Source organism: Pipistrellus hanaki (assembly GCF_964339955.1).
Source record: "Pipistrellus hanaki genome assembly, chromosome: 18".
In the NCBI taxonomy this organism is placed as follows: Eukaryota; Metazoa; Chordata; class Mammalia; order Chiroptera; family Vespertilionidae; genus Pipistrellus; species Pipistrellus hanaki.
Genome location: NC_140520.1, coordinates 39,417,126 through 39,436,135, shown reverse-complemented (window position 1 = coordinate 39,436,135; position 19,010 = coordinate 39,417,126). Strand labels below are relative to the sequence as shown.

The window sequence follows — 19,010 nt, the reverse complement described above, 5'->3', positions numbered from 1 at the left end:
TCTGGTGTATGTTAGGAAATCCTCCTGAATTGAAATTGAACATTTTCACAGAAGCAGATGAATGTCTTTTCCACGTGGTAACTGCATTGGAACCCTTCCCAACAGGGGAAGCAGCGGAGTGCTGAATGATGCCTGGACTGCTGGCATTTTGAGCTCTCTGCTACAATCAGCTGCGCTACTTGGTAGGCGATTGTTCTAAAACTAGTTAGGTATTTCAAAACTGGCAGGAAGTAGCAAAACTAGTACCGAGTGGCCTCACCCTAACACCAGGCTTTCCCACTGGTAACCTCTTACGGGACCGCCATGCTTTTCCAAAGCCAGAAACCTGACATTGGTCTGATATTAACGCACCACAGACCATATTCAGACTTCACCAGTTTTTCACATGCACTGAGTCAGTTTCTGGATAGGTTTAACCCTTGCTGGTTTGTAACCTGGCCTTGCTCGGAGGCCTTGAGAAGACACCATCTGGATACAAATGTACTAACTCTTAAGGAGAATGTAACAAGCTCACTTGTTCCTTTATCAGTGAGCATTGTCCTGCCCGGCCTGCGTGGGCATGCATCTGCTGACCTTGCTTGGCTGTTTAGCATCTGGAACAACAATCCAGAACAACTTGGAAGGATCAGGCAACACAGAGGACAGTGAAGACCTGACATGGCTTGCTGGTTACAGAATCAATAATAATAATAATAATAATAATAATAGCATAATATGCTAATTAGACTGGACGTCCTTCCGGATGACCTTCAGGATGAAGCCAGGGCTGTGATGGAAGCCCGGGTCCTGGGTGTCAGCTGGAAGCCGGTGCCGGCAGCCGGGGAAGAAAGGCCTGCTCTTACAGAATTCCGTGCACCGGGCCTCTAGTCAGGCGTAAAGGGAAATCGAGGCGGTTCCTGCTGTTTCTGGAAGGAAGGAGCGTAATTGTGGGCAGAGAGCACTCCAGAGTGAATCAGCCAAGGAGTAGGCGGCTCCAAGTGACGGCCCCAGGGCTCTGTGGGAGGCCTGGAACACAGTGGTCCAGACCCTGAATGTGATAAGAAACTATTTTCAGAATAATAGAGGTTTTATTTGCCTAAATATCTGTTCTGAAATGAAACAAACCACACTAGACCAAATTAAATACTAATTCCGGGGGGAGGGGGTGGTATTGAGGCTCCAGCTCTGTGGCTCCCAGCTGTGAGGTTTGTGGCGGTGTCTTAGTGTCCTGTTTTGGACTCACAAGATTGTACCTTGTTTTCCACTGCGTCCCACATCCTGTACAGCTCCTGGCCCAGACTCACCTGCTGGGCACCCCGTACATGCCTAGTGTTGTTTTTGAATGAATTGAATATAGAAACAGGCACTTGTCAAACTGCATGCCTGGTGAGTTAGGGAGACTGCTCTGCTGTGCTGGAGAGGGCTGGTTTTAATCGGGAGAGAGTAGAAAGGGCCAGACCTTACCTGGCGGAGAACAGACCTTACCCCACCTGTGTACTTCCTGGGTCTACCTTCCTCCTCGAGGCCTGTAGACGGCATTTCAAGGCCGTTCTGTGTAAGGCACCCCATCCAGAGCAGGCACCAGACTCTGGCCCACATTCAGCCCTTTTGAAACAGGTTTGCAGACATCATGTCTAAAAGGAGCAGGCCGAGTCAGTCCCGAGCTCCCCTGAGCTTGCAGGCAGTCAGGACCCGCGGGCACCAGTGCAGGGAGGATTTGCAGAGGTTTTGAGTTTTACTCGGAGTGGAAACCTGTTTTCTTGAAGAGGGTTGGAAAGTAACGAAAGGTGTGAGCATTCCCACAAACACCGAGTTTGCCGGCAGCCCAGCTGCTCACTTGCGCCTGTCACAGCCCACGCCGCCCGTCCCTTCCGGTGGCTTTGCTGCGGGACCAGAGCAGCTTCCTGTGAGGAGAACTTGGGTGGCCATGGGCCTTGTCCAGGGTAAAGAGAAAACTGACTTAATTGTGCTTAAAACTCTTGTAGTCATTCCAAAATAGAGCATGAAGAACTCTCTGTATTAGAAAAAGAACAAGATACCAATTGTATATTTTCTTCTTTATTTATTCTCTGTAAGTCTGATAATGATAAATTGTAAATAACAATGATTAAAGAAACATGCTACTGATGGGCTTGAGCCTTATCACTCTTCCCGCTGGGCCTTGCATCCTTTTTGGAGAAGCGATGGGGCGCCAGGTGGGGTAGGCCCATTTGTGGGGCGGGCTCAGCATGGGGTTGCTGACCCAGGGTTCTCAGACGAGCGGACTTCGTTGGAAGAGAAGCATCTTGGCCTCTGGCATGTCCAAACCCACCAGAGACTGGAGTTCTGTGCTATCAGATGGCCCTGCTGGCAGAGATCCAGTCCGAAATTACTGGCGATCATTTATTGTCACAAAATTGCTTGCTTGATACACAGAAGTCCCTCCAAAATCCAAACATGGTTTGGCTGGGCTACTCCCTACAAAGAGCAACAAAAGCTGTAACAGGAATGCTGACTCCGGTTGTAGCAGAGATTAGGATGAAACCACCCAAACAGCGTGCTTCCTGCCTGCCCAGAGAATGTGTTCACCCGAGTACTGGCCAGGGGGGATGAGGGATGGACGGCCAGGGGGGATGAGGGATGGACAGCCACGGGAGGTGAGGGGTGGACGGCCAGGGGGGGTGAGGGGTGGACGGCCAGGGGGGGTGAGGGATGGACGGCCAGGGGAGGTGAGGGATGGACGGCTAGGGGGGGTGAGGGGTGGACGGCCGGGGTGGTGAGGGGTGGACGGCCAGGGGGGGTGAGGGATGGACAGCCACGGGAGGTGAGGGGTGGACAGCCAGGGGGGGATGAGGGATGGACGGCCAGGGGAGGTGAGGGACTGGGTGTAACTCAGAGCAGCCAGAGGCCACAGAGCGCCCGGTCTGCCCGTGATGTTCCAGGACCACCTCAGCACAGTTTTTGGAAACTTTTTTTTTTTTTTTTTTGAGATCTTGCAGTTTCTACACACAGTTCCCCACAAAACCCACTCCAGAAGACGACTTCAGAGGAGCGGTGTAGGGCAGAGGTGGCGGTCCAGGGGCACTTTGCCTGGGTCCTCAGGTAAAGATGGGCAGTCCTCCGCTTCAGCTGCGAAACCCCAACTTCCCTGTAACAGGAGGGGCCCTGCTGCCCACGCCCCCGCGCGGGCCAGAGACGCGGTGCGAGCGTGGCGGTCGTTACCGGGCGGACAGGTCGTGTGAGGGGTGGAGGGCTGGAGGTTGGGGGGGTCATTTGCGAGGCGGAGAGCGCGGATTGGCTGGGGGCTGTGGCCCTGCCCCTGGGTCTATCTCACCCCACCTCGGGTCCGAGGCAGAGGGCACCCGGCGGGCTGCGATTGGAGGGCCCAGAGCGAAGCCTGTGACGTCAGGGGAGGCGGGGCATCTCCGGGCCTGGGACCTGATTGGAGGACGTGGATTGGGCGTGGCGTGTCTGTGTCGCAGGGTCCTGATTGGGCGCCGGGCATGGGAGGCGGGGCCGGCGGGCTCGGTGCGCGGCTCAGTGGGCTGCGGGGCTTGCGTGCGCCGAGATGAGGAAGGTAGTCCTGGTCACCGGGGCGAGCAGGTGAGGCCCAGCGCCGGCCCGCCGCGTGCCCGCGCCCCCTCTTCCAGTCCGCCCGCGCCCCCGCTTTCCTATCCGCCCGCGCCCCCTCTTTCCTGTCCGCCCGCGCCTCCTCTTCCTGTCCGTCCGCGCCCCCTCTTCCAGTCCGCCCGCGCCCCCTCTTTCCTGTCCGCCCGCGCCTCCTCTTCCTGTCCGCCCGCGCCCCCTCTTCCAGTCCGCCCGCGCCCCCTCTTCCTGTCCGCCCGCGCCTCCTCTTCCTGTCCGCCCGCGCCCCCTCTTTCCTATCCGCCCGCGCCCCCTCTTTCCTATCCGTCCGCGCCCCCTCTTCCTGTCCGCCCGCGCCCCCTCTTTCCTGCCCGCCGGGCTCTGACCGGGAGCCGGCGGGCTGGGCTCTGACCGGGAGCCGGCGGGCTGGGCTCTGACCGGGAGCCGGCGGGCTGGGCACCGTGTGCTTATCCTGTTTCTGTCTGGACAGCGGCGTGGGCCGAGCGCTGTGCCAGCGGCTGCTGGCGGAGGACGCCGCGCTGCACCTGTGCTTGGCGTGCCGGAACCGGGGCCGGGCCGAGGCCGTGCGCGCCGCGCTGCTGGCCGCCTGGCCCTCCGCGCAGGTGAGCACCGTGCAGGTGGACGTCTCCGACCTGCACTCCGTGCTGCGGGCCGCCAGGGAGCTCAGGCGCAGGTGAGCCTCCGGAGGCGGCTTTCTCCCTGTGGCTGTGCACCCAGCAGCTGACACCGGAGAAAGGGCCTGCGGTGTCACACGGAAGTCCTGCCCCTCAGCCCCCGCAATCATGCTTATTTCATGAGAAGTAACCCAGGAGGGCGCCCTGGCCGTGCGGCAGGCGCGGTGCCTTAGGGAGTGAGCGCCTGTGACACCGGAGAGCATTCTCTGCATCTTCGCTCGCTGGGTGCTAAATAGGTCAGCAGGCACTGACCAAAGAGACGCAGACAGTGCCCCAGAGCCCTAGGACTTTCCCCCTGGGTCCTGGAGTCGGCTCTCCTCCCTGGCTCTTCAGGGAGCACATGTAGTTACCGCAGATCAGTCATTTCGTATCAAGTAAGACATTTAGTGAGTTAGCCCAGACTTAGGCAGGGTGGCCATGGGAGAGAAGGGAGCCCTGAGGTACTCAGTGAGCGGTCAGCCAGCGCCCACAGCTTGGGGTGCAGCTCTGCTGTCCTCATTGAATTCTCAGAGCAGCGCTCAGAGGAGTGTGGGGTTGCCCAGACTAGATGGTTGTCGTGATGCAAATTTGGGAGTATGACTGTGTCTGGACAGAGCAGATCAGGTGAATATAACATAAGGTGAATATATAATTTTACTTGTGAATCTAAGAAAATAAAATAAATAAAGCCCCAAACTTCCCCAGACCAAAGGAGGGGTGTTTGATGGACAGGGTAGCTGCAGGGCCTAGTTGGGGGACGAAGCTAAGGAGTATTGATCAGAGAGGTTTGACTTCACAGCCCCCTGTCGCTCCCAAATCCTGTTGGGAGCCGACATCAGAAAAAGAACGCTCATGGGACTGACCCTGTGTCCTGGGTCCGTCGGCAGGTTCCAGAGGCTAGACTACGTGTACCTGAACGCTGGCATCATGCCCAGCCCGCACCTCAACCTCCGCGCGCTGCTCTCCAGTCTCTTCTCCAGGTAATGCCGTTTCCGGGCCCACCGTCAGGGAGGTGCTTGCTTTGGCCCAGTGTTGCCCTGGGCGCTAAGTTGGGTGGCAGGAGGGGGTTGAGAAGAACAGGAGGAAGAAAAGCACTGGTCTCTGGGAAGCCGTGTGTCCCGATTCCGTGTTGTGGCCCGAGATGTCTGCGGGGAGCCCTTCAGGAGAGGGAGGGGCAGCTCGGGCCAGGGCTCTGACCAGCAGCCGGGGAAGCGCTCAGAACTCGCTGTCTCCCTGCAGAGTCTCAGGACAGTGCCCTGGCTCTCAAAAATGTTTGACTCCACCCTGCGGGAAGGAAGCAGTCTTACCTGTGACCTCACGTGCTTATTCATAGAGGTTCTTTCTAGACTTGTTTTACTCGTCCATTGAACACACACACACTTGGTCCCACACGGGCCTTGACCCAATACACGGTCTTGCGGCAGACGCTGTGGTAGGGTGCTCGGTGCTCTAAGAATGGCCAGTGAGCACCAGTGCCTGGCTGTGTGGGCATTTCCCCGAGTTGTGTGCAGGGACCCCTCTCAGCATTGGCCCCACCATTGTCCCTGTGACTTGTGATCTGGTTTAGAAAGAGGTGACGATGGCCGGAACCGGTTTGGCTCAGTGGATAGAGCGTTGGCCTGCGGATTGAAAGATCCCGGGTTCGATTCTGGTCAAGGGCATGTATCTTGGTTGCAGGCACATCCCAGTAGGGGGTGTGCAAGAGGCAGCTGATGGATGATTCTCTTTCATTAATGTTTCTAGCTCTCTATCCCTCTCTCTTCCTCTCTGTGAAAAATCAATAAAATATATATATATATATAAAAATAGAAAGAGGTGACGAGGGTTTTCGCAGGTTTTAGAGGCTCGGATGCTGTGGCATGTGAGCACTCAGGAAAGGAGGCATCTTGCATTGTATTTTTTAAAAATGTATATATTTTATTGTTTTTTTTACAGAGGAAGGGAGAAGGATAGAGAGCTAGAAACATTGATGAGAGAGAAACATCGACCAGCTGCCTCCTGCACACCCCCTACCGGGGATGTGCCCGCAACCAATGAACATGCCCTTGACCAGAATCGAACCTGGGACCTTTCAGTCTGCAGACGGACGCTCTATCCACTGAGCCACACCGGTTTCGGCCATCTTGCATTGTATTTAGCACAGCCCCCCAGTCTGTGAAACAGGCGTTCTCATTCCCGCGTTACAGAACCAGAGACCTGGAGGTGGGGCAGGAAGGGCTCGGGAGGTCTCCTCAGTGGCCCCGGTGGCAGGCGCTTTGGAAAGTCATGCACTTCTCTTTGCTGTTTCAGAAAGGTGATCCAGGTGTTCTCCACCGCGGAGGGACTGCTGACCCAGGACGACAGGGTCACTGCCCACGGGCTCCAGGAGGTCTTTGTCACCAATGTCTTTGGCCACTTTGTCCTGGTAAAGTGCCATCAGGCCTCACTCAGCACCGGGTCCCGAAGGCTGGGCGCATAGCTCTGCTCTGTGGAGCGCAGTGGCATGGGCTGGCCTCTGCTCTGAGTATTTCTGGAAACTGGTCCCTGCAGCAGCCTCTTGAGAGATTAGTTTTCATTTTGCCACCAGCTCTGGAGAGCAGAGGGAAAGCAGAAAGGGACACACAGAGGCGGTCAGAGAGAATGCTCGGTGGTCTTAGAGCTGTCCGGCCTCAGAGAGGAGGCGAGCAGGCAAGCCGTTACTGAATGTGACTCATGGCTGATCTTTTGTCGCCTCTTCTCGAGCCCCGCACTGTGCGCTGCGTCCGGCACAGCTGCCTGTCCAGCTTGCTCCACGCTCGGCCTCCGGCTAAGCTCCGGGTGACATTAGCAGCTGACGCTCACACACAGCTGTGTCAGGCGGCTCACCATTGCTCCGTGCAGGTCCTCCTCCGCTCGCTTTGCCTGTGCAACCTGCTTCTCTGATGCCAAGTTCACGGTCACTCTTCTGCACGTTGAGCCTGTTTTCCCTGAAAAGTGGGCCCCCTCCTGGAGGACTAGCCTATGTTTTATAACAAACGGAGACGTGTACAAACACTGAGTATATGAGACTGTGAAAAGATATGAAGACCGTTGTGCATTGATGTGGGGTAGCCTCCAGGATTTGATTCTTGCGGGAAACAGCGTAAAGCTATACCTTCACAAAGTGCATGCACATATACAATATTTAGGGAATTACATAAATTGGGAACACTGGCTGCTAGGGCCCCGGGAATAAGTGGAAGGTTCATTCTACATCCTTTTGTACTATTTTTTATATGGTACTAGTTTTCAATCAAAAATGAAAAATATAAAGTCAGGATGGGTTGAATTCCTACCTGGTCATTTTAAATATATATTTCACTGATTTTTCACAGAGAGGAAGAGAGAGGGATAGAGAGTTAGAAACATTGATGAGAAAGAATCATTGATCAGCTGCCTCTTGCACACCCCCTACTGGGGATGTGCCCGCAACCAAGGTACATGCCCTAGACAGGAATCGAACCCGGGACCTTTCAATCCGCAGGCCGATGCTCTATCCATTGAGCCAAACCGGTCCCGGCCTACCTGGTCATTTTAAAAATAACTTCACAAGGTCATTATCTTATATCTGTATCTTTTTCCTTTGGCGTCCTTGCTTAGTAAGGTGTTGGTGACGACAGATGCCCACGTGGGCACAGTGCGTGCTTGCTGCCCGAGTTGTAAACTCGGCGTAAGTTTCTGCTCAGGTGTTTCCGGCGGGTCTATCTTGGGTGTGCCCTCATCACGATGGCTTTGCTTCTGTTTGAGCACGGCCTTGCTGACACTGTAAGAATCTTCAAGGTCACTGTGTGTTCCCTGCCCGAGACCTAGAACAGGCCGTTCCTCTGAGGAGAGCTGTCTCCTTTTATTAGAGGGCGTTAGACACCAAAACCCAGTGCTTGTTGAGGCAGCAGGTGCTTCTGGGCCCTCTGCTGGCAGCAAGGGGATGTGCATGTGTGTGCCAACCCAGGGGTGTGCACACGGCTGTATGTTTCCACATGTAACCATCCGCATCCTGAGACTGAACACGAGTCCATGCTGTTGTGTTCACTCCCGTGCAGCACCACGCAGCATTCTGGCCCCTCCCTGCTCACCTCCAGGGACAACCTGCCCCTTTGCAGCAGACAGTACAGTGCTTCCTGACTGTCACCGTCCTCCCCGTAGATCTTGTCTCTCGTTTCATTCCTTCTCCTCACTCAGGTCCGGGAGCTGGCCCCCCTCCTCGGCCGCGGTGACAGCCCGTCCCGGCTCATCTGGACGTCATCCCGCAGCGCCCGGAGGGCCAACTTCAGCCTGGAGGACTTCCAGCACAGCCGGGGCCGCGAGCCCTACAGCTCCTCCAAGTACGCGCTGGACCTCCTGAGCGTGGCCTTGAACAGGAACTTCAACCAGCGGGTGAGGCGGGCTCCGGCACGGGCGGGGGCCTGAGGGCGCTGATCCCGGGCCGCGCTCGCTGTTCTCCGTGGCCGCGGAGAGGGGCAGCAGTGTTTCCTCAGCGGGAAGGCCCTGAGGAAGGGTGGCGCCTGAATGGGACCGATGGCGGGTGTTAGGAACATTCTAGGGCAGAAATAACGGGTCCTGATTTCCGGGGCAGCGGAGTGGGTGCGCCATCCTGCACTTCTTCGGCCTCGATTCCCGGCTGAGCCGCCGCCGCCGCGCCCCCCCCCCCCCGCGGGCTTTAGGTGCTCGCTCTACCCGTGTCCATCCCGCCTTCCCCGCCCGGGGAGCAGGTCTCAGCGCCCCCTTCCCGCGAGGACCCGGAGAGGTTAAGTGAGGAACTAGGGGGTGCAGCTCAGGGTGGCCCCAGGCCGTCTGACTCTGTGGCCTGGGTTCCCCCAAGCCACCCGCACCCCATGTTCATATTGGTGTCCCGGCGGCGAGGTGGCCCGCGGAGAGGAGTTTCTTTGGAGGGCTCCCTGTCAGCCACGCAGTTCCTGAGCCTCGGGGCCTGGGCGTGCTGCGTCCTTGTATGTCTCAGATGTCAGCACCTCCTGTCGTTCCCATGGCTTTTCCTGTGGCTTTTTCTGTGGGTGGAGGTGAGGCTTGGAGCACTTTAATTCTAATATTTACAACGGTCTTCTGTGTTTAGGGCACCGGGCAGGCCTGGGGCGGAAGAGGAGGGAGACATTACGAGAGGACCGTGAAATCATGTGCCCCAGGGGAGCTGCTTTTGTTGGTGGTGTGAATCCTCACAGTGGAGATTTTTTCCACTCACTTTCATTTTTTTTATGTTTTAGAGAGAGGAGCATGTGCACAGGATGTGCTGGTGTGTGCACACAGGTCTGTGTGTGTGTGTGCTTGTGCGTTGTGGGTTGTTGTTCTTGTCACTGTGTTACAGTTGGAGCCCAGCGTGCTGGTCCAATGGAGAGCCTCTGGCTTCTCCAGATGACAGCTTGTCCCAACTGCTGGACCCCTGACCCCTAGGGGCAGGTCGGTGTGGCGGGCCGGTCTGTCTGTCCACGGACAGCACTGGGCTAGTGAGGTCTGGTTGTCAAGCAAGTAAGGCCGGGGCGGGACCCTTTTCTGCCCGGCCCCCTGGTGTTTGTAACATCACTCACTTCCTGTCGCTCCTTTAACATGAATGGACATTACTGTGAGAAACGCTCCTAGAGTGACTGAATTTCCAGTCCTGCCTTGGCAGGGCCAGACCCAATGATCTCGTGGGCTCCTACAGCCCCAGTGCCAGACGTTCCCCACCCCCACAGTAAGGATTGCTCTGGACAGTGTAGCTCAGTGGGTTGGTGCTTTGTTCTGTCCTGGTTCAATTCCAAGTCAGGACACGTACCTAGGATGTGTGTTTGATCCCCGGTCAGGGTACATGTAGGAGGCAACTGGTCAATGTTCCTCTCTCACATCCATGTTCCTCTCCCCCTCCCCCTCTCCCTCTCTCTCTGAAGTCAGTAAACACATCCTTGGATAAGGATAAAAAGAAGGGAGACATAGCTGAGGCTGCTGCCGCCTGGTCTGTGCTGCGGCTCGAGGCCTTGGCTTTTGCTCAGAGAAGCAGCCAGGAAAGAACTGCCCCCTCCAGAGCTGGAGTGATAGTGTGCGGGGCCCCCAGCCTCCCGCCGAGCTGCCGTCCGTGGTGACATCCCCAGTGTCCAGAGCACCGGGCCGCGGGCCGTGGTTCCCGTGGGCAGGGTCGTGGCGGAGCCCCTCCCTGCGTGTTTCTGCTGTTACTCAGCATCAAGGTCTAGTTCACAGACATCTTCGCTTAGGGCTGCCGAGCCCCTGACTGTTCCCAGAGCAGATTCCCGTGCTGTCTCGGGGGAACTGACTTTCTTGGGAGGAGCTGTTGGTCTGTGAGGCTGGCAAACGCGGGGACCCTGCGGCTGGTGGGTGATCAGCGTGCGTCCCAGAGCCTCACCGCCCCGGACAAAACAGAAACTTCGCAGGTGCTTTCTGCCCCGCGGCCGCCTGTTACACTGGAACTTGCAGCATTCCGTGTAAAAAATAAGATGAAAAGTAATAAAAATATGAGTTGAAATGGTCAATATCAAAGAAGGTCAATGTAGTAAAAATTAAAGGATTCACTCATAAAGCAAGTCCCAGTTCTGCCAGGACAGACTGCACAGCGCCCCCTTCTGGTCCATGAGCTGTGTTATTCGGCCCAACAAGACAGCTTTCTAAAATGGGAGTCCTGGCGGAGGCCTGGAGGCCTGCAGTGGGAGGAGGTCTCTGTGCTCTGCCCCTAGGACCAATCCCTCCTCCTCCCCCTCTCCCGTCCCCGAAGCTGGAGTCTGGGTCTGTGCACCTGCTGGGAGGCAGACACACAGGGCAGTTCCTGTCTATCCTGTCTGTCCTTCTGCCTCCAGTGATTTTGGGGTTGATAAGCTGACCTGCCCCTGACCCAACCACACGGGGACTCAGTGCTGGGCCCACTTTCTCCAGCTTCGGGCCTGGCTGCTCTTTGTCACTCATTTTCTGCACCTGTGTATGTCCCACCGGGCCCCTCAGCCCAAGCTTCCACTGACAGGTCCCCAGCGTCCAGGACCACTCAGAGCAGAAGCCTTTCCTGCCTGTCCTGGCGGGGGTGCGTGCCCTCGATTGGCCGGCATGTCCTGGGCTGAGGCAGCACCCCGAGCTCAGCCCTGCCCCGTCCCTGCGCCCCCAGGGCCTGTTCTCCAGTGTGGCGTGCCCGGGGACCATGCTGACCAACCTGACCTACGGAATCCTGCCCCGCTTCGTGTGGACACTGTTGATGCCAATCATATGGCTGGTGAGTGCGCCCGCCCACCACTTCCTTTCTCTGTGGATGCCAGCTGTTCGACTTGGGATAAAGGGTGTGTTTGAGGGTTGGGAATTGAGTTCAGAAATTGAATCTGGAGGCGGCAGAATCTCAGGTCCCTGGCGGATTGAAGTCCATGGCCAGTAGCCTCTGCTTCCCACCAGCTGACCCCCACCCTGCCGCCCTTCTCTGGGAGGGAGCGCCCCGAGCGTGCTGCGTGGGCCCGGGAGGCCTAGGGCCGACCTGGGGGAACCCGGCTGCGTGGCAGTTCCCGGCTCCCCGTGCTCGGTGTGGTCACTTGCTGTGCACACAGCTCCCAGGAGGCCGCGCGTGCGCTCACGGCCGCAGAGCCGCAGGTCAGCTCTTTTGGTTGTGTTCTGAGAGTTTCTCGCAGACGTGCCTTCAGCCATAGAAATGCTCCTTTAGGAGCTGTCCTTCCACGTGGAGCTGAGGAAACACGCCCTCTGGCGCCAGGGCGGAGAGGCATGAGGAGTACCTCCGCTCCGAGGGGCTGGCTGGAGGGCTGGGAGGACGGGACTTCCTCATTTTGGGGCTTAGTTTGCGCTCAGGGATCAGGAGCAGGCCGTCCTTAACATGTGTGGTGAGTGCTGCTTTGGGACTAAACCGCCTCGGTGACGCCTGTTTTCTCTCCGTCAGCTCCGCTTCTTTGCAAACGCTTTCACCTTGACGCCGTACAACGGAGCCGAGGCCCTGGTACGTGATGGTCCCAGGCGGTGGGGCCGCAGGCGGGGCTTCCTGGGAAGGTCGCCTGTGGGCAGCGAAGAGGCAGCGAAGCCCAGGCACTTCCTGGGACGGAGATGCTCCTTCCTCGGCTCACGTCCAAGTCGAGCTGTTACTGTTGGGAAACCGGTGCGTTTACATACGGCGCTCGGGGCCGACGCTGCTCATGGCTCACCGTCATCGTTTCCGCCGGACACACAGGATGTCCCCGAGGCCCTCTACTGCCGGGTCAGGGTGCCCAGGTGCCCTCTGCGCCCTCTGTTCGTGCCGTCTTGGCGAAGTCCCCACTTTGTCACTCCGTGTGTCCATCCATCCCTCACTCAGCGCTCCTTCAGGACAAGTGCAAAGGCCACCACGGAACTTCAAACCGTGTTACTCGTAGAAAGCGACGCTCAGTCTCACACTGAGGAGTGAGACCAAAGTCACTGTGAAACCTCCTTCCAGCTCCGGTGGCGGAGATGAGGGTGTTCGAGATGCTGGCTCGGGCATGCTGGGGTAGATGGGCTCCGGCAGGACCAGCCAACACAGCCATTCCGGCTTCCGTGTCCACCTTCTCTGTGTGCGCAGACTCCCGGCGACGCCGGCCTGTCACTCAGCACCATGCGGCTGTGACAGCAACGCGGTACATCCGTCCACGGGAGACGGATTGCGGAGTGCTGGCTACTTGGAACGAGAAGGACACGACCACTTACCTGGGTACGGTGTCTGCAGATGCGGAGTGGGTCCTGCTTCCGCCAGGGCGAGCAGAGCCCAGCTCCCAGCAGACACGTGGTCTCGGGTGAACAGGAGATGCTGGTGGGCTTTGCCTCCAGAGGGGACGAGAGAAGCCGCCGGCCGCGGGAAGGGGCGGGCTTCCGAGCGGTGTGCCCGTGCTGGTCTGTCACTGAGGCAACGGCTCTGTCTGTGAGTCACCCTGGCGAGTGGGCGCCGATGCGGAGGAGCCGACTCCGGCCATGAACTTGGATTTGGGGACTAAGAGGAGCGGCTTTTGCTGCAGGTGCTTTTTCTTAAGGATGCTGCCAAGCAGCTGCCCTCCTCCCTCTGTCCCAGCAGCAGGCGTGGAGCCATGACACCGAGCTGGTCGAGAGGACTTCTGGTCCCGGTGACCCCGGCTGCGCCCGCGGCCAGACAGCCCAGCGCCCCTTCTTTCTCCCCAGGTGTGGCTCTTCCACCAGAAGCCCGAGTCCCTCAACCCTCTGACCAAGTACCTGAGCGCCACCACCGGCTTCGGGAGAAACTACGTGACGACGGAGAAGGTAGGCCCCGCTGTCCCGGGAGGCTGCGGCCGTTCCCTGCTGGCCCGCCTCCAGGCCTCCCCGCCGGGCGAGCGCCTCCCGGTTCCCAGAGGTGTTCGCTTCGTCCCCGTCACCGTTTCCGTTCCCTTCCAGATGGACCTCGACGAAGACACTGCTGAGAAGTTTTACCGGCGCCTCGTGGAGCTGGAGAGGCGCCTGCGGGCCACCCTCCTGCGCACCGACTAGCTGAGCTGCCCGTGCTCCGTGCTGGGGCTCCTGGCGCGGGGAGTGTCGTCTGTGGTGAAGGGAACTCTCCGTCTCCCTTCCGTCCCCCGTTCTCTGCAAGCTGTGCGTGCTCATGGAAAAGGTTCCAGGTGACAGTCAGCTGGCTGTTCTCCAGGATGGTGGCCCACCCAGCTCAGCCCGAGCCCTAGCCGCCACCTCCTGTCGGGGTTCCTGTCCCGCCAGCTGAGCCCCAGCCAGGCTCTGGGCCAGGCCTGGCCTTGAGGAGCCGACGCGGGCATACGGGTCCTCCTGGCGGGAGACACGGCCACTTGGAGTGACAAGCTCAGCTGTGCCCCTTGTCCTGGGAGCATCTTCCTTAATTCTCCCCTGCTCCTACCGGGCCGGGCTCTGCCTGGCCTCCCCTCAGGTGCTGCGTGGCTGTCGCAGTGTGCCGGGGCCTCCTAAGTTATTTCTTAACAGTTTTTTTAAATTAAAGATGACAATTAATATATATATATATATATATTATTGATTTCATAGAGGATAGGAGAGGGAGATAAAGGTAGAAACATCAGTGATGAGAGAGAATCATCAGTTGGCTGTCTTCCTACTGGGGACTCAGCCTGCAACCTGGGCATGTGACCTCCTGGTTCATGGGTCAGCACTAAACCACTGAGCCACACCGTCGGGCTTTCTTACCATATTTTAAAAGCGTTATCATGACATTGAGGTTAGTCCACGTTACCATGTGCCTGACTCAGATCTGTTTGTTACTCACCCGCCCATTTTCATGCCCATGTTTTAATGGATGTAAATGTGGGCAAAATGTTTTACTCACATTTATGTTTCAATAAAATTTTCTAGCTGAGCTGTTGCTGTTGTTGGCAGTGGTCAGAGGCAATGGTTGGAAGTCGGTTCAGACTTTGTTACATGACATGAAGACAATGCTGAAATGCTTAGGCATTTTTACCCTAAATATAACCACCTAGAGGCCCGGTGCACAAAATTCGTGCAGGGGGTGGGGTGGGGTGGGGGTGTCCCTCAGCCCAGCTTGCAACCTCTCCAATCTGGGACCCCTTGAGGGATGTCCAACCGCCAGTTTAAGCCAGATCACAATAGGATTGGACCTAAACAGGCAGTTGGTCATCCCTCTCACAATCCAGGACTACTAGTTTCCAACCTCTCGCCTGCTTCTGCTTGATTGCCCCTAACTGCTTCTGCCTGCTAGCCTGATCACGCTTAACCACTCCCCTGCCAGTCTGATTGACACCTAACTGCTCCCCGCCGGCCCGATTGCTCCTAACTACCCTCCCCTGCTGGTCTGTTCACTCCTAACTACCTTCCCCTGCTGGTCTGTTCACCCCTAACTGCCCTCCCCTGCCAGTCTGGTCACCCCTAACTATACTCCCCTCCTGGCCTGGTCTCCCCCAACTGCCCTCCTCTGCCAGCCTGGTCATCCCTAACTGCCCTCCTTACTTGCCTGATCACCCACAACTGCCCTCCCCTGCAGGCCTGGGTCCCCAGCAATTGCCCTCCCTTGCTGGCTTGGTCTCCCCCAACTGCCCTCCTCTTCCGGCTTGATCACACCTAACTGCCCACAACTGCCCTACCTGCAGGCAATCTTGTGGCTACCATCTTGTGTCCACATGGGGGCAGCCATCATGTGTCTTGGAGTGACGGTCAATTTACATATTACTCTTATTAGATAGGATACCTGGGACACAGTCAAGTGACTGAAGTTTTGGATGAGTCAGTAACAGTGAAAAATTATAGATAAATATAATTTCCATACATTTTGAACTATGAAATTTTTGTTCTAATCTCTAATTTTATTGCTAAAGATATTTTCAATAAAGTTAAGCCTTCTGCAGGCAAAAATGAGGCTGGGCCCTCCCTGTGGAGGAGGTGAAGTGGGCCCGGAGGGCAGGGGGCGGATTGTCTGCTTCCTCTGCCCGTGGGAACGTGAGCGTTGAGCGCAATAATGTGCGTGAGGGAAGGAAGGAGGCGTTTTCTGGAACGGTGACGAAGTTTTTATTAGAAACGGTGGGATGTCATGGCCAGACGCTACAGGTCAGGCACAGGGTGAACGCACCACGTGAGATGTCTGGACACACGGATGGACCTGGGCGGATCTGTGTGCCCAGGTGCGGAGACAGCTCTATGCGGGGAGTGCACATGTGTCTCCGTCCAGACTGGGGACAAGGACAGGTGTCCTCAGGCCCAGCAGCGCCATGCGAGTCCCCTGGCCTCCGGCTGTGGCTGCAGGAGAAACACTCATGCTAAATGGGGAACTCGGTTCGAGGAGACAGCGGCACAGGTGGCGAGGGCTGGCATGTGATGCAGCCTCTGTCCTGCCACAGCCTCCAGCACGGCAGTGAGTTCTGTGTCTGGGCTGCCCGGGCGCCACCGTTTTGCTGGGAAGGAGATGCTGGTGGGAGCACATGCTGTGGCTGTTCATGATTCGGTGGCCAGTTTGATGTGAGCAGGTGGGAGGGGGGACAGAAAACCAAAGCGGGCGCCTGGAGCGGAAGGCGGTCTGCACAGGCCACAAGTCCAGCTCTCGGGCCCAGCACCCAGGGCGGTGCCCTCAGGCTAGCAGTGGGCACTGCAAGCCCAGAACAGGCGGTTATCGGTTATCGGTTCTCAGAAACCCCTCCCTCGCTTTTCTTAGGCTGGCCTTGCAGATCGGGGAAAGGGGAGACGGCCGGAAATAAAACTGCGCACGTTTCTCCAGGGGCTGACGCGTTACTCTGAGGGGACGGGAGGGCCGGAGAGTGACCCTCGTGCCCAAAAATCTCCCGCAGGCTGAGCAGCCGCTCCGCCTCGAGGGGCGCCCGGTGCCGCAGGTAGTGGGCGTTGGCGGCCCTGGCCAACACCTCGCGGTAGGAGGGGGCCCCCGAGGGCGCGTGCTCCCCGGCGCTGAGGCCGGACTGCGGGCCTGTGGCCTCTGAGCTGGCCTCGCCGAGGGCCCCGCCACCGTCACCGGCTGGGCTGGCCTCGGGGCCGGGGGCCGGGGAGCCGGGGCTGGCGGCCTGGTCGGGCGGTGTCTCCCCGGTGAGGTGGGAGGTCACATGGCTTAGAGGCAGCGGCTGCTCTTGGCTTCCCACGGGGCCCTTGAGGCCGTCGTCGTGGCGGAAGGAGGCCCGGGGCCGGGGCCAGGCCCCGGGTGCTTCCTGGGCTGCGTTGGTGGCCGGGGCTCTGGGAGGGCGAGGGAGGAAGGTTCTCTGAAGCCATGTGGGTGCCCATATGTGATGGCCCATGTGGGGTGTCAGCCAGGCCACAAGGGGGAGGAGGGGCCCTGTGCTGCCCCGGGGGGGGGCGTTTCCTCAGGGAGGGGCCCCGGCGGGGACCGGAAGGAGGTGAGGGTGAGGGGCTCACCTGGCCCCGGTGGCCTGGGGGGCCCTGAGGTCCCCTCCCTGCTGCGGGCGCACGGGGGCGCCTCCTGGTCTCCGCAGAGCACCGTGCCCGGAGGAGGAGGCGCACTTCCCCCTGCCGGCTGCTGCGAGGAAGCACTCCTGTGAGGGTTGAATTGTGCCGCCCCTGATTCCTCGCAGCCCCTGGGCAGCCTGTGGCCGACAGCTCGGGCGCCATGAGGACACCAGGGTCCCTAGTCAGATGGGACTGGTGGCCATCACACGGGGAGATTGGAGCAGACACACGGGGGAGGGGGGGGAGGGGCAGGAGGGGAGGCAGGGAGGACACGGGGGGAGGAGGCCTGGGTGTTGCTGGGCTCCTCCCCAGCGAGCAGCCTGGCCACGCAGGTCTGTCTCCTCCCCTCCAGGGGGCATGGCTGGGTCTAAGCCCTGGCTGCGGGTAGGACGCCCAGACCCAGGGCCGTGCGGGAGGAAGGGAAGCTGAGCCGTCGTTGTCTGGCAGGACCTCCGATAATGGACGCTAGGGCACCAGGTCCCGCCCCCCCCGTTTGCCTCGAGTGGGTAAACCTGGGAAGGCGGTGCCTGGGAGACTGGCTTGTGGGAGGAGGGACTAGAGATCTGGGTGTGTGTCTACGGGAAGAGGCCGGTGTGTGTGTGTGTGTGTGTGTGTGTGTGTGTGTGTGACAGAAACACTGCCCTTGGCTAAGAAGAGCGAGAAAGCCCAGCAGACGCAGTGCAGGGCGGCGAAGCGTCCCAGCCTCGCTCCATGCGGACAGGCGGCGGCTGGGAGGCCGGGCGGCGGGCAGGGCTGGGAAAGCTCACGCCCCATCTGCTCAGCCGCCCCGTCTGCTCAGCCGGCAGACCCCTGGGGCTCGGGTTTGACCCCCTTCCCTAAGGTGCCCTCACACTCACCCCGCACGGTGAGTGGTACCGACCAGGCATGAAGAGAGGTGAAACCCACTCAAACCCAGTGAGAAAGGAGAGCAGAATGAAGAACAAAGCGAGAGAGTAGGGAACAAGGGTTGGTGCAGGAGTGAATTGAAAGATGGAGGAGGGAAGTGGTTGGGGGTGGTAGGGGGTCCTGGCCGCAGCCTGAGGTCAGGGTCTGCGTGTTCCAGGAGCTGCGAGGGCCCGGCCCTGAGCCGTGTGCCCAGCCCCCGCCCGCCCCTCCCGGTTACCTGTCTGCAGCCTCTGCAGCTGTCTCTGCAGCTGCCGCTGCTCCCAGGCCAGCAGCCTGAGCCGGCACAGGCGGGCCCGCTCCAGGCTCTGCAGGTGCTGGCTGAGCCTGGCCTCGGCCTGCTTGGCGTGCGTCCTCTCCAGGTCCCACTGCCTGTGCAGCGGCCCCCTGACCGTGTGCCCCGCCGCCCCCTTCATGTTCCCCGGGCGGCACGCAGACCCGGCGCCGGCCGCGGCTGCCTGTGGGAGGAGGGCACCGGTGGGGAGTCTGCTCTGCGGCGAGTGAGATGCCAGGACCCAGAGGAGGGAGGGGACAGTGCTCCTCTGAGCCCGCCTCTGCCAGAAACCCGCGGTAGATGGCAGAGCACCCCCCTCCGCTCCACCTCCCCCCAACCCCCGGCCCCAGGACCTGCTGTGAGGTCAGGGAGCACAGGACTTTGGGGGAAGAAAAGCAGGGCTGTTTGTGGAGAAGGCACCGCCACCCCCGGGGTCCCTCCCGCCTCCTTGGGGTCCTGCTCAGTGGCTCCCTTCGTTCACTCATTCACACCTTCACTCACTCACTCACACCTTCACTCATTCACACCTTCATTCATTCATTCATTCACACCACAGCTTTGTGGCCATCCTGCATTGATGGCACGGACAGGCCTCAATCTGGAGCGGGGGAGTGGGCTTCCATCCACAACACGATAACACGTGGTGGCAGGATACGGCCAGGGCGCGGGAGGATGAGAGGACCCGGGAGGCCCAGGCAGCCGCTGTGGACGCAGGCCAGGCGAGCAGCGCTTACCTGCAAGCCCAGCTCCCACAGGATGCTGCTCCCTCTGCGCTGGAAGGA

General features: G+C 59.0%; 2 protein-coding genes and 1 long non-coding RNA gene across 4 annotated transcripts; 1 reads left to right on the top strand and 2 right to left on the bottom strand.

The window, feature by feature from the left end:
- Positions 1-1,065: 1,065 nt before the first annotated feature.
- Positions 1,066-3,388, bottom strand: LOC311612557. The gene is made up of 2 exons (XR_014793308.1): positions 2,988-3,388; positions 1,066-2,436 (listed from the first exon to the last, which is right to left on the bottom strand). It is a non-coding gene; the product is annotated as an uncharacterized lncRNA (long non-coding RNA).
- A 53-nt stretch (positions 3,389-3,441) lies between these two features.
- On the top strand, positions 3,442-14,508 carry HSD17B7 (hydroxysteroid 17-beta dehydrogenase 7). Of its 2 annotated transcripts, XM_084865583.1 has the most exons (9): positions 3,445-3,561; positions 4,034-4,237; positions 5,105-5,197; positions 6,507-6,621; positions 8,394-8,588; positions 11,308-11,412; positions 12,079-12,135; positions 13,320-13,418; positions 13,551-14,508. In XM_084865583.1, the coding sequence occupies exons 1-9, from the start codon at positions 3,527-3,529 to the stop codon at positions 13,641-13,643; spliced, it is 996 nt and encodes a 331-aa protein (XP_084721709.1). In that variant the 5' UTR covers positions 3,445-3,526; the 3' UTR covers positions 13,644-14,508. The 2 variants fall into 2 exon arrangements, with proteins under 2 accessions (XP_084721710.1, XP_084721709.1); XM_084865584.1 differs by lacking the exons at positions 11,308-11,412; positions 12,079-12,135; positions 13,320-13,418; positions 13,551-14,508 and adding an exon at positions 9,283-11,301 and having other exon boundaries at positions 3,442-3,561.
- Positions 14,509-15,641: 1,133 nt separating this feature from the next.
- CCDC190 (coiled-coil domain containing 190) lies at positions 15,642-18,389 on the bottom strand. Its single transcript, XM_084866548.1, has 3 exons — positions 18,175-18,389; positions 17,001-17,121; positions 15,642-16,925 (listed from the first exon to the last, which is right to left on the bottom strand). The coding sequence occupies exons 1-3, from the start codon at positions 18,368-18,370 to the stop codon at positions 16,256-16,258; spliced, it is 987 nt and encodes a 328-aa protein (XP_084722674.1). The 5' UTR covers positions 18,371-18,389; the 3' UTR covers positions 15,642-16,255.
- Between the last annotated feature and the right edge of the window lie 621 nt (positions 18,390-19,010).

Bases quoted from the DNA above. Each gene is read 5' to 3' on its own strand.
- HSD17B7 (XM_084865583.1), top strand. From the start codon at position 3,527: ATGAGGAAGGTAGTCCTGGTCACCGGGGCGAGCAG. The intron at 5,198-6,506 runs GTAATGCCGTTT...TTGCTGTTTCAG, and splicing joins CTCTCCAGTCTCTTCTCCAG to AAAGGTGATCCAGGTGTTCT. The intron at 11,413-12,078 runs GTGAGTGCGCCC...TCTCTCCGTCAG, and splicing joins TGATGCCAATCATATGGCTG to CTCCGCTTCTTTGCAAACGC.
- CCDC190 (XM_084866548.1), bottom strand. From the start codon at position 18,370: ATGAAGGGGGCGGCGGGGCACACGGTCAGGGGGCCGCTGCACAGGCAG. The intron at 17,122-18,174 runs GTAACCGGGAGG...GCTTCCTCGCAG, and splicing joins GCTGCAGAGGCTGCAGACAG to CAGCCGGCAGGGGGAAGTGC. The intron at 16,926-17,000 runs GTGAGCCCCTCA...CCCCCGGGGCAG, and splicing joins CCCCAGGCCACCGGGGCCAG to CACAGGGCCCCTCCTCCCCC.